General features: G+C 29.3%; 1 protein-coding gene and 1 long non-coding RNA gene across 2 annotated transcripts; one reads left to right on the top strand and one right to left on the bottom strand.

The window, feature by feature from the left end:
• Window positions 1–591: 591 nt before the first annotated feature.
• Window positions 592–3,205, bottom strand: LOC149030802 (uncharacterized). The gene is made up of 3 exons (XR_016178301.1): window positions 3,067–3,205; window positions 2,415–2,508; window positions 592–2,231 (listed from the first exon to the last, which is right to left on the bottom strand). It is a non-coding gene; the product is annotated as an uncharacterized LOC149030802 (long non-coding RNA).
• An 8,353-nt stretch (window positions 3,206–11,558) lies between these two features.
• On the top strand, window positions 11,559–13,078 carry LOC107065578 (uncharacterized). Its single transcript, XM_015319424.2, has 2 exons — window positions 11,559–11,750; window positions 12,200–13,078. Exons 1-2 carry the CDS (start codon window positions 11,616–11,618, stop codon window positions 12,893–12,895), a joined length of 831 nt encoding a protein of 276 aa, XP_015174910.2. The 5' UTR covers window positions 11,559–11,615; the 3' UTR covers window positions 12,896–13,078.
• Window positions 13,079–13,314: the final 236 nt, after the last annotated feature.

The following is a 13,314-nucleotide window of genomic DNA, read 5'->3' as shown; positions in this document are numbered from 1 at the left end:
AGGAAAGAGTAAGAAAGACGTAGAAAAGAGAGAGAGAGAGAGAGAAAGAGAGAGAGAGAGAGAGAATGAGAAAATGAAAGAGAATGCAACTCCTCATGCAATACGTAGGATCGCAAGGAAATACCCTTTTCCAAGGATCGTCTTCATTGTTTGTTGGATTCTGTGAAGTCTAAGAGAGATTGGGGTGGGGTGGCATAGGGAGCGAAGGGAGATGGGTGAGCGGTTAGTAGAAGTGACGGGGGTGGAGGCTAAGGGGAATATAGCAAAGGTACTCTCAAATTTCGCAGACGCACACCTCTTCTTCTTCTTCTTCTTCATCATCTTTTGACTCTCTTTCTTTCTCTTTCTCTTTCTATTTCTCTTTCTTTTACTTTAGGAAGAGAAGAAGCTGTAATTTTCCTTCCTTCATTCTTTTCATTTTCCTTTTGACTTTTAAATTCTTGTTATCTGTGAGACACATGGATAGAAACGCACATTTTTTTTGTCTTTAGGATAATTGGAAGGTTATTATGCTTTGTGATCATGCTACATTACTTAATTTGTTTTTTTTTTTTGTTTATTATCTTATTATTGTTTATTATTTTATTGTTATTTATCAATATTATTTATTTCGTTTCTCTCTCTCCTGTGAAGAATTATTGAACGTTTTGTTTTTTATTATGTTATTTTAATTTAATAGGATTTCTGTTTTCTTTTGTTTTTTTTTCAACGATATGTTAATTATCATAATTTTGTATTTTGTGTTATTTTTTAATGAATTTTTTCAGAAGCAACAGAAAAGAAAAGAAAACAATGACGATGAATTATCCCAGACTTCTTGTTCATTCTTTCTTTGTAAGCCACTGTTCATATCCGTGTTCTGGGGACAATTAAATCACGCGAAGAATGAAATTATAATTCGCAAGTTATCATATTATAATCTCGTTAGTATTTTTCTTATCGCAAAATGTGTATGAATAATGTATCAGTATAATTAATTGGATCGATAATTTGTATAAATAAATGTTCAAATATTTACCCATATTTTTATTATCGATGTAAATAATCATTTGTCAAGTTAATATATTTGATTAATCGGTAAATACTAAAAAAATATAATTATAAATATTGATTAAAAATATTACTAAATATTGAATCAATAAATATTAACCAGTGCTGTATATCAAAGCGTGTTACATTGAAACACGTGATACTTCCGGTTATCGCCTGCATGGATTTTATAACAAGGCCGGAACGAGGCATGCATTTCATCGAGAACACCATAAATTATCAAATACCGTAAGAGAAAGATAAAGTGAAAAATAAAGAAAGATATGAGGAGAGAGAATGCCGCGAAACTTGGCTTCAAGCTTCTTCTCTTCGATTCCCATTCGGTTTCCCATTCGTCTGTTCCTCTACTTCTTACTGTGAATTTATTATCTCTAAACGCACTTCGAATCGAATAGAATTATGCGTCCAACGTGGTTGATATAAGACACACGAGCTCGAGTTAGTATACTTGTAAAAAGATAAAAAACAAAAAACCACTGAACACACACACACATCCAAAGACATATAGGTACGTATACAATACAGACCAAAAGTTTGTAAAATGGCAACGTAAATCATTGGAATTGGACAATAACCAAAATGACCGATAATGTCTAAAAAACTAGTTCAACCAATTAATATTAAATTTTGTCTATCTATTAAATTATAATGAATAATCGTTAAATACTTAGACAAAAATTATCCAAACTTTTTGTCGTTAGTGTATGTTAAAATACATTCCATGGTTTGATAAAAAAGTTAGAAGAGATGGAATACACGTACACTTATTAACCATTTTATATATATATATTGTAGGAACATATGTTAAGATAGGTACCATGGGTTCCCGTAAATGCAAGTACGCAGCTATTATCGAGAAGCATAGCCGTATACGGTAGAGGGCGATTATCGCGATGAGGTGGCGGCGATGGTGCCTCGACCACGGCGGCCACGGTGGTGCCGACGAGTTAAGAAATAAATCAGGGCAACAGTTTGGCATTAATTGAGCTGCATTGTATAACAGCGAGCGGCGCGGTGAAATACGCCGCTGCATCGATTTACGATAGATAAAACGTACTTTATGGGGATGTTTCCGAGGGCCAGCCAAGTTGTTTACAACTCTTCTTCTTCTTCTTCTTCTCCTCCTCCACCTCCACCTCCTCCACCACCACTTGTTTGCCACACTGCACTTCGAGAACTGCCTAGCATCCGAGAAAGAAAAACCGAGTGTGAGAGAAGATTAAAAGGAACACGAGGATGTGAAGAAGGGAGGAGGAACAGTTGAATACGCAAAGAGGATATTTTACCTACACGTAACTATGTTTAGATGTGTATATGCATTGATACCTTTCTCTAGAAAGCATTTTTTTTTTCTTTAAACATACCTTTTACTAGTTGCCATAACTCTATATTATGTTAGGAACTTCTTCTTCTTCTTCTTTTTTTCTTTGTACTCGTTATAATATTACAATGGTGTACCTTTGAAAGATTATTTTTATTACTTATAAGCTTTTTATTTTTTATAAAATTTTATTGTATTTCTTTTTTTTATGTTTAGTGTTAAATCTATTAATTAGAATTATCGTAATTTTTTGTCAATAATTGCAACGTTATTTTTATTTAAATATACAAATACCCCTACAATTCCAACATTAGTTGGAAGTTATACATATGTTATTATTACTATTATTATTATTATTATTATTATTATTATTATTATTATTATTATTATTATTATTAATTATTATTTATTGGCATTAGGAACTCGAAAGTTCATTACTAGACATGTACTATATATCAACTACTATAATAATAATATATTTATATAACATTCTATTTAAAATAGTCATTATCAATTAAAAAATTGATCTTTTCCGAAATATTGGAAATATAAAATGAAATAATTTCCTAAAAATATCTCGAAAGGAAATCAGTGAAATGGGGTTGGTAGAATACACACGTATATAAACATATATACATTTATAGATGTATATACCCTACTTCAACGAATACATGGAAAATCAGGTACGTACTTACATACATAGACGTGCACTTAATGATCCGTTTCGCGAATCCTTGGCGCCCTTCCTTCTCCTTCTTCACCTTCTACCCCCTCTCCCTCTTTCTCCTCTTCCTTCGTCACCGCCCTCGCTTTACCAACGTGCGCCCCGAGTCATATATCAAACGGCTAATTAATGCCGCGCGTAATTACCGCCTATCATAATGCGAGCGAGGCCGTTCGAGGTGCCTCAACGTTCTCGCTGGACTCTTTTGCGTTTTAAACTTCTCTCTTACTCTAATTTTATCTCTTTCTTTCACATACATACCATCTTTCTTTCACACACACACACACACACACATACTTTCTTGTTACACAGTTTTGTTTTTCTATTTTTTTTTTTTTTTAATCTTTTTTTTTCTTTTTCTTTCTTTTTTTCATTTTCTACCACTCACGCATCTTTTTCAAAGTGATCCTTCTTTAGCCGAACACTTGGGATAATTTCCAGGCCATCCAAGATGGCTCGTAAAGAGGCGCGACTTACGACGTTAGTCCACCGTCGTCGTTACGCTTGACTTTATTTTTTTTTTCTTTCTTTTTTTTTTTTATTTTTCCTTTTTCTATTTCTTTCTCTTTCTTTTCTTGAAGAAGAAGAAGAAGAAGAAGAGGAAGAAGAAGCTGCGGGTAGTAGAAGTACACTCTCTTTCTCTCTCTCTCTCTCTCTCTCTCTCTCTCTCTCTCTCTCTCACTAACTCTCCTTTTATCCTTTCGACTCGAAGGAGCCGACGAAGGAGAAATTTTCTCCAGACGCCTTATCGCACACCGAATTAAGGTCGAAGGACGTTCACGTCGTCTTATCCTTCGTTACGTTCTCTCTCTCTCTCTCTCTCTCTCTCTCTCTTTTCTTTCTTTCTCTATTATTTTTCTCATTCTTTTCTTTCCTCTTTCTTCTTTTAATGTGGATTTTCTTTTTTTAACTTTTCTATTTTCTTTTTTCTTTTTTTTTTTTTTTGTATCAAACCATCGTATTACGGTTTGATAACAATGCTTGTTAACCTCAAACTTCGATAGGCATCCATATTTTTTAACGAGAATAACTTTATTGGATCTTTTATGATAATAAACTGTTATATATAAACTACTATCATGCATATGTGCACATAGAATTCTTTTAAGTTCTTAATTTATAATAGTTTCAATATTTTTGATGAAATTATTATTCAAATAAATTAAATTTAGAATACTCGTAAACGTAAATTACGTGGTCTATCGTGACCATAATCATTAAATATATTATTTAATTATTACTCTCGTTATAATTATTTGATTCTCCAAAATTTGAACGAGTTGTTATTACCACATTGGATGTAAAAATCATTGCAAAATTAATTTCAAATTGATAGAATATTCAATTAATAATATGTACATTGTAAGAACAATTAGATGCAGTTAATTGTCAAAAAAAAAAAAAATGTAATAAAAATTATTCTAACTCTATATCTTATTTTCTCATGCTTTCCCTCCTACCCCCTTTTTCATAAAACTGTTTCTTTCAATAGAAAAAAAAAACCTATAATATTAAAATATGAATAAACGATTTTCAACAAGAGGGTAAGTTGAAAAGTTTCGAGCTTTGATAAAAAAAAAAACAAACATCTTTCCATTTCTTTCCGAATAAAAATATATTTGACAAAAATAAGAGAAAGAAAAAGAAAATAATTCTACTTAACCTCAAAACCTTTAACTTACATGCTTAAATTATAAAAAACATATTTATAAAAATAATCCAATCATCAATGATAAAAAAACAGAAAAAGAAATCAAGTCATAAAAACCATTTGAAATTCTTCCTCGGAACGTAGAGAAAAAAATAAAAGAAACAAAAGATAGGGGGTGATCGGGGAAAAGGGTTGGAGAAAAAATGGTAGATACCTAAGGACGAATGTAAACGATCAGGAAAGATCGTTTTCTTCTTTGGATTTTCCTATTTGAGAATTCACAGAAGCGTAGAGAAAAGGCGCGTAACATCCGCGTCCATTCGTGGTTCACCAAACGTACGAACGTAACCGATAAAAGCTCGCATTGCTAGATCGTCTTTGCAACGTTTCCGTGTTCCGAGTCGATCGCGTTCGATAATCTTCCAACGTACATACGAACTGCAATCTTCTTCTTCCTCCTCCTCCACCTCCTCCACCACTCCCTCTTTCTCTTTCTCCTTCAACTCTTCCTCCACCTTCTCTTTCAACATCGACAGCACCTCCATTTTCCTTTATCCTTTGTCTTTATACATTTTTTTTTTTTTACTTTATTTCCTTTTTTTTTTTTATTCTTTCTTCTTTGCAAGTTGATGCGAAACACGCACGTGCGTTTTCCCCTGCACGTGTCCGTTTCTTTCTTTCTCGATATTTCTCGATATTTCTCGATCTTGGTGTTCTCTCTCTCTCTCTCTCTCTCTTTTTCTACTTGAAAGTGCAACAATCGAGACACAGTTTACGTCGGCACCGTCGAGACTCGTTTACGATGCCGTATACAGAGAATTGCTAGTAACACGCCGACGCTCCTCTATTGCTTTGTATAACGTCAATGTATCGCACCAACACTTTCATCTTTACATATGGATTTGTATGTTTATATATGTGTATTGTATTTGTGTTACATGTATGCTCATCTAATCGAGCATATCCAGATATATTCTGTTCTATGTATTCTAATGTTTGTCTCTCTCTCACTTTCTTTCTCTTACTTCGATTTTCTTTACTTTGATGCAAGTGTATCAAGGTGTAGAAAGAGAGTAAATTAAGACAAACTTGATTTGTGAAAATTTAATAAAGATTTTTCTATGATTTTTTTAAATAAATTTATTTATTAAAATCTGATATAAAATTAATTTATGTGGATGAATTGAAAATTCTTAAGCCTATTTTAGAAACAAATTTTTATTATTTATAAAAAGATATGCCTTTTTTTGTTAAATTTGCTCAAAACATTTCAACTTAGCCGTGTAATTATATTTTGAAATTAATATATCTACTAAATTATTATTGGGTTGGCAAGAAAGTAATTTCGGTAGTAAGTAAATAATAAGTAAGTAAATATATATATATTATTATTATTATTATTATTATTATTATTATTATTATATTATAAAATAATATAAGTATTTTTATATATATAAATATATAAAATTATTAGGTTGGCAAGAAAGTGATATTTCACATTAGAAAACCGAAATTACTTTCTTGCCAACCCAATATATACTTAATTAAATAAATCATCTAATCTCGTATATAATTATAATTAACAAATACTAATATATATTAGAAAGAGAAGGTAAAAGAGAGAGAGAGAGAAATTAAACGATTAAATTTAAAGATAAAAAATGTATTATCAAGCTGATAATATATTTTTTATATTTTTAAATGATTTTAATCGTTTGAAAGTATTTTAATATACTACCAATCATTTATTTATCATTTACGTCAACATATACTAATTAAACATTAATAGATGAAAAAGAAACACGTTTGATCCTATCGATTGTTTATATTCTAATACGTTTTCGACATTGAAAAAATAATTCGAGAGATAACGAGGAAAAAATGAAATCTTATAGATAACCTTCGAGGTTTTTCTATATTTGCTTTTTTAACACGTCAACGTTATTATTAATGATGATTACTTCAAATTCACGCATGCATATCTATGTATGTGTGTGTGTGTTTTTACATAGAACAATCAACTTAGATGATTAGTTAATAGTACGTATAAAACTAAATTTTAATATTTAAAAATAAAATAAAATAATTGAACCATATTTAATACAAATAAGTATTTATTTATTATGTATTTATAGGTATATTTATTTTTATATTTAATATTATATTATATATAAATATATAATGTATATTAATATTTAATATATATTTAATATATTAATATTTATATTATAAATATAAATTTTATTTATTTTTTTTATTTGAAATTTAAATATAACTTGAACACTAAAAATATTTCTCATCGAAACAAGTAAATGGTCATCGTTAAAAAGAAAAAAAAGAAAAGAAAAATCTTTCCAAATCGATTACGATGTAATACTATTTAATATTATTTAATAAATTTAATAATATAAGAGAATAAATAACAATGGCGGGAATTGGTATTTGCGGCAATGAACTTTCGAGTTCCTAACGCCAATTAATAATAATATATAATAATAATAATAATAATAATAATAAGAGAATAAATAAATTAAAAATTTTAATAATAATTCTATATTAAATTAATAATTAATTTTACTTCTATTTATAGACTTCATTGTTATTGTCACCAAAGTAATGTTAATATTATTGCTTGGTGAAAAAAAATAGATAAAAAAAAAGAATAAAAAATGTAAAAAGTCTTTACAAATGGACATTTTATTCTGAAACGCTTAGTAACTCGATAAACGAAGTATAACGTTTACTTCGAAATTCGTTTTACTTCTCTTCTTACTATCCACCCTATTTTCAACCTTCACCCACTCTTAACCCATACTCCTTTAGGTTTCGTTATCCCAGTAGCAGGTTAGCCTAGCATCAGGGCTACCGGTGCAAATAAAGTGCTAGTAATGCGAAAGAGTAACCCTTTTAAAGAAGTTACCACGAACGTTTTCTTCCTTCTATTTCTTCTTCTTCTTCTTCTTTTCTTTTAATTTTCGTCTTATTTTCTTCTTTCTTCATCTTGCTTTATTTTTTTAGGTTTTAATTTTTTTGTCTTTCTTTTTTTTTATTGTATTTAACCTCCACCAGTAGAATTATTTCGTAAGTAGTCTACGGACTTCTAGATTCACACAAATACCATTACGCTCAAGGGAAATACGCTGTAAAGTTCGCGAGCCGGGGTAATTCCGATAAAAAAGTTCAATCGACTAATAACTTCCGGCTTTGTCTAATCGCGGCATTTAATCGGATAAAAGGCTCCAAGCGATCTCTTCTCTCTCTCTCTCTCTCTTTCTTTCTCTCTCTCTCTCTTTTCCTTTATCATTCTCTTTCTCTCTTTCTTTGTTTTTCTTTCTTTCTTTCTTTCTTTCGCATTTGGGAACTGAAAAATCTCGGAGACCGAATCCAAGTAAAAAGGGAAAGATTTTCCAAAGGATTCTTTCTTTTTACTTTTTTTTTTTTTTTTTTTTTTTACCTAAATAAAAGGATATTAAAAGAAAGAGAATTATTCTAAGGCAAAAAAACTGATTGACCTAATTTTTCTTCTATTATTTCTATTTTGTTAAATAACATTCATAAAGATTATGTGATTTATTATATATTTATAATAAAAAGAAAAGAGATGTACATTAATTTATGGAAAATATGTACTGATAAATATTTTATATATATTAGTTTATTTTTATTTTCATCCCTTTTATGAGTTTAAGTACTTTTCTTTACAAACACTTTATCATACCTATTCCAGTACTACTAAAAAGAAGTCGTATTTTTTTTACCGTTTCTCTGAAATTAACAGTGCAAGGTTTGTGTTCTTTTTTTCGAACAACTCACCCATCCATGTTAATAAACCGTTGCTTGATTTTAATGATCCAATATGGTTATAGACCGTTGACTTATTTTACATACGTTATAATAATAACTGACTGTATATATAATTGTAGTGTTTAATATTCTAACGATTAATTACCATAAATGTTAATGTGTTTTGATGAGACGTTTCATATAATGAAGAACACCAAAAATTATATTTTATATACTTTAAATGTTTAAGCTGTTGTAAGGTCATTTATCACTTATATATGTATACTGATAATGTTCAAAAATAAATAACCTTTTTCAAACAAACATACGTTATAATAAAAAATTGGTAGAAATTTTCTGGGCAACCAAATATTATGAATTTGTACAAATCTATCCAATATTGGGTTGACAACTTAATAATTACGGATTACACTAATCATTTTCCTTGAAAAATCTGTAATTACTTAGTTATCAACCTAATATATATAATATCGATCGATTTAAACAATTTCATTGTAATTCTAATTATTCGTCTAAACAACGATTATCGATTTCTATCAAAATTTTCCGAATATATTTTCTATAATTTACTATAGTGGTACAAGACACGATTGCATACACAAATACATCCGTATTACATACATATACGAATACATATACGTATACTTATGTAGATACGTGACGTAGTGACATTAAGGTCTTTTTGAACGCACGGCATAAGGTAATAACAAAGCAGCATTACCTCGATCGTGCCATAATCTCTCTCGAATAAAACCACCTGACGACTAGGACGACGACGACGACGACGACGACGACGATGACGACTAGGACTAAAACTTGAACAAGGACTATAGTGAACATTTCTATTGGTGTTCTGTTAGTAGTGGTTTAGGTTTAGCTTAACGTTTGTCACTACTTAATTCTTCTTCGTGTTAGGAAATAAAGTACTTGGGTAGGTGTAGACGATATCGAACCTCTATCCGTGAGCAAGCGTGCGTGTGTAGATGCGTATCTTCGATATACGTACGAACTACACGAACGATAGATCTGTTCAACTTTACCTTAACATTATGCACTCGTGTAAGAGTCACGGATCTGCTCGTGTCTCTTTTCTTTAGATTTAACCCTTTGATCCTTATATATTCTAATAATACTAATCACAATAATAATGATAAATATTCAGCAATAGAAAGAAATTGAGAATATTTTGTAATAATAATATAAATTTGAAATGTGTTGCATTTGGAATTTTAGTTACACAAGGATTTTACGAATTGACGTTTAAATATATTATCGTATTTGATACATTTCATTTAATTATTAATTAATATCAAAGCTAAAAATTTGTATTAATATTTTAAATAATATAAAAAGCAACACACAAAAATATGGACAAATCAAAAACTGATTATTTTTCAAAAAAAAAAAAAATATCTTTACACTCGTAAGAGTATCGTCAATCCTAAAAGTTCGAAGATCATTGGTTAGATAATTGAAATAATGATGTACGTTTAAATTGTTGTTAGGCAAGTACTATAATTTCATTTTTAGCACATAAATTTCGTTGATCATATTTATCGATATCTAATCTTAATTAAAACTTCAAAATTATTTTGAATTCTAATAACAAACACTTCAGACATGATTTAGAATCATCCTACGTTTTAATCAATCAAATAATTCTTTTTTCACATCACATAATAATATGTGATAATTTTCATTTAGACTTACCAAGAATCTTCTTATTATATATTATAATATATAACAATGAAAAAATATTAAATAAGTTTTTAAAACAAATGTAATAATAAAAGTTTGAAGATAAACTCCGTTGGTTTCTCTGTTCCGCACGAATTCCGAACGAACACTGACACTGAATCAAAACACACAATGTTAGTATCTATCCGATTGACTTTCAACTAAAAGTGTTTATACACGTACGTTGATAAAGAAAAAGAAATAAAACAATCTGCGTGTTGTTTACACTTTACGTAACAACATATAATAGATAATCTAGTTATGTATGTTTAAAAAGGTTATGTTTTATACGTAAAATTTAAACTACGGACAGTCCATTAAAAGACACGAAGTCGAATTGATCACAAAACTACTTATTTCTTTTTTTAATTTTGTCACAATTTTTTGTAAATATCATTTCCATCACTTTTTCTCCCATATCGTGCGTAAGTTTTTATTACCTCGATATGTCTTATTATTTGTGAATTGTATTTATGATTATAAACGAGGTGTTGCACATAAAAAAAAGAAAAAACATTAATGAAATTCTTCCAAGTGTAATGTAATTTATGGAGATATATTTTTAAATCTTTTTACGATTCCAGTTTATTCATCAGCAATATGCACTTCTCATATTATTTGACCTTCGATAAAAACTTTCTCTTTCTTTTCCTTTTTCAATACGAAAAATCATTCATCGCATTATACACTCGATTAATATTTCAAATACGAATCGCGAGAAATTCAATATATTTAAATATTCAATATGTCAAATAATTTATACAAATATTTATCAAATAAATATAATATCGTGTCGAATATTGATATTTAATCTGTTAAATATTTTTTAATCAAATATTTCACGTATTAAACATTTATCATAATATCATTAAATGGCAGCAGTTATTATTGGTCTTTGCTACGTGTGTAATAATTTTGTTCAATAGGTTCGATACGTTTTCATTGATTTATTTTTATAAATATTAATAAGTTGAAAATGTTATGTTTTATTTGTGATATTTACAAACATAACCAGATCTGGCGAGTCGCGAGTGAATCTAATTAAAGATACATATGAGAATCGTAAACCTTGGGATGTTACTCATGACTGAATTTAAGTTACTAGAAAAAAATTGTATTTAAAATATGTGTCTGCACGATTGCGTTAAACGCGACGAGCATGTGATAAATAATCATTTTATTCATCAATAAATAGCGATAAAGTCCCTCATGATAAATTTCAGGGTATTTCCCGGCATGAAGTATTTTTCCATTCAAGAATAAAGATAGTGGGTATAAATAAGGAGGAAATAATAAGTTGGACAAGTAGTCTCTTACTAAAAGCCACAATGAAAGGATCATTGTTTTACTTGGTTGCCGTCTTGGCGACTATTTTCTTCGACACTTCTTCAGCAGAAGTTTGTAATGAGCGACAAGATAAACCAAGATTTTATACGTGTCAAGGTGTTACGAATTTAGCACAAGTATGTATTACTTTTTTTATTAAAAGCTATTAAAACGTTTGCATGGTAACACAATTTTTATATTAAGAAATATTTCATTTAAAAGCTTATTTATGATAAGTTTTAGTGGTAATAAAATAATAACTAAACACTCACATCAACAGAATTTGATCTCTTCAACATATAATGACATAATTAAACACTCATCATTTTGGGTTATCGGAATTAATATAAAATAATTTCTAACACAAGTTAACACCCCTATTTGTATACCAAATATTAATACAATAACAAAATATATAATTTTTTTTACATTAAATCATATCATTTTGTCTAATACTAAATCGTTCATTTGTAAATAAAATTAAAACTGATAAAATACTTTGGATTTCTTTATCTCTTCCTTCTATTTCTTCTTGTTAAATTTAATCTCATTTAATGATGAACGATCTTAACTGTCCGTAAATCAGTTGGACTCGTTACCGGACTCTGTAGTTGGACTTAGATTAGAGAAGTCTACCATCAGCAGAATACCAGCCGACGCTTTCTCAAGATTCGCTGCTAGTCTGATAGAATTGAGGATCACCGGATGTTCCTTGGAAAGTATAGAAGCCCATGCATTCAGAAGGCTCGATAAACTAGAGACGCTCGACTTGTCGAACAATCGGATCCAAGCAATCGAGGCTTCCTGGGTACGGGGATTGTTCAACTTGAAGGAATTGATCGTTTTGAGAAATCGAATTGCTAGAATTGAACCGGAGTTTTACGAGTTACTACCGAAACTTGAAACACTTGATGTTGCTTACAACGAATTAGTCGAGTGTATAACGAAAGACAATTTCAAGAAATTGAAAAATTTAAAATTGGTATTGATAGCGAGTAATCCATGGTCTTATCGTTGCCGATCAGACATGACGTATGCTTTTAAAACAAATCACGTTAATTTTATCAAAGATTGGTCAATTGGTGATCTTTTGATAGAAGAGTGTTTAGCTCATGAACAAGGAGCTGATTCAGATGATGTTATTTTAAAACACTGCGTTGATAGAAAATCATTTGAATCTATCACTCCTATATTACCTGATTTGGAAAAGAAAGTATTAGAATTGTCTAACAAGGTCGAAGAATTGCGTAACGAGGTGAATAATATTAGAAAACGTTCATAACAAGGAAACTTTTTCTTATCTTTATAGACCTTAAATACTCTTCACTAATAAAAACCCAGCTATATTACATAATACTTATACGAGGTTACATTAAAAATTATCCGCACTATACCTATGGTTATATTCTCAATGTATCAAGCCACCTATATAAATACAATTTAATTAATAAATAATAAATACAAATTTTTTAATTTTTAAATATATATAATACTATTAATTAAATATCATTTCTATATACATACATATTATTTGTATATTTAAAACGGGACGTATCAAATGAAATAATAATATGATAAACGCTTAAATATGATCGCGAATGCATAAAAATATTATAAAAATTTGTTGTTTCGTAATCATAATCGGTGTTTCAAATACATATCTTTCATTAGTGACATTTAACTATTATTATTGTTAATTGT

This window comes from Polistes dominula, unplaced genomic scaffold (genome assembly GCF_049000335.1).
Source record: "Polistes dominula isolate Pdom_NZ unplaced genomic scaffold, Pdom_raw_medaka contig_24, whole genome shotgun sequence".
NCBI classification, from domain to species: Eukaryota; Metazoa; Arthropoda; class Insecta; order Hymenoptera; family Vespidae; genus Polistes; species Polistes dominula.
The sequence above is the reverse complement of the archived record's forward strand: the minus strand, read 5'-3'. Positions and strand labels throughout refer to the sequence as shown.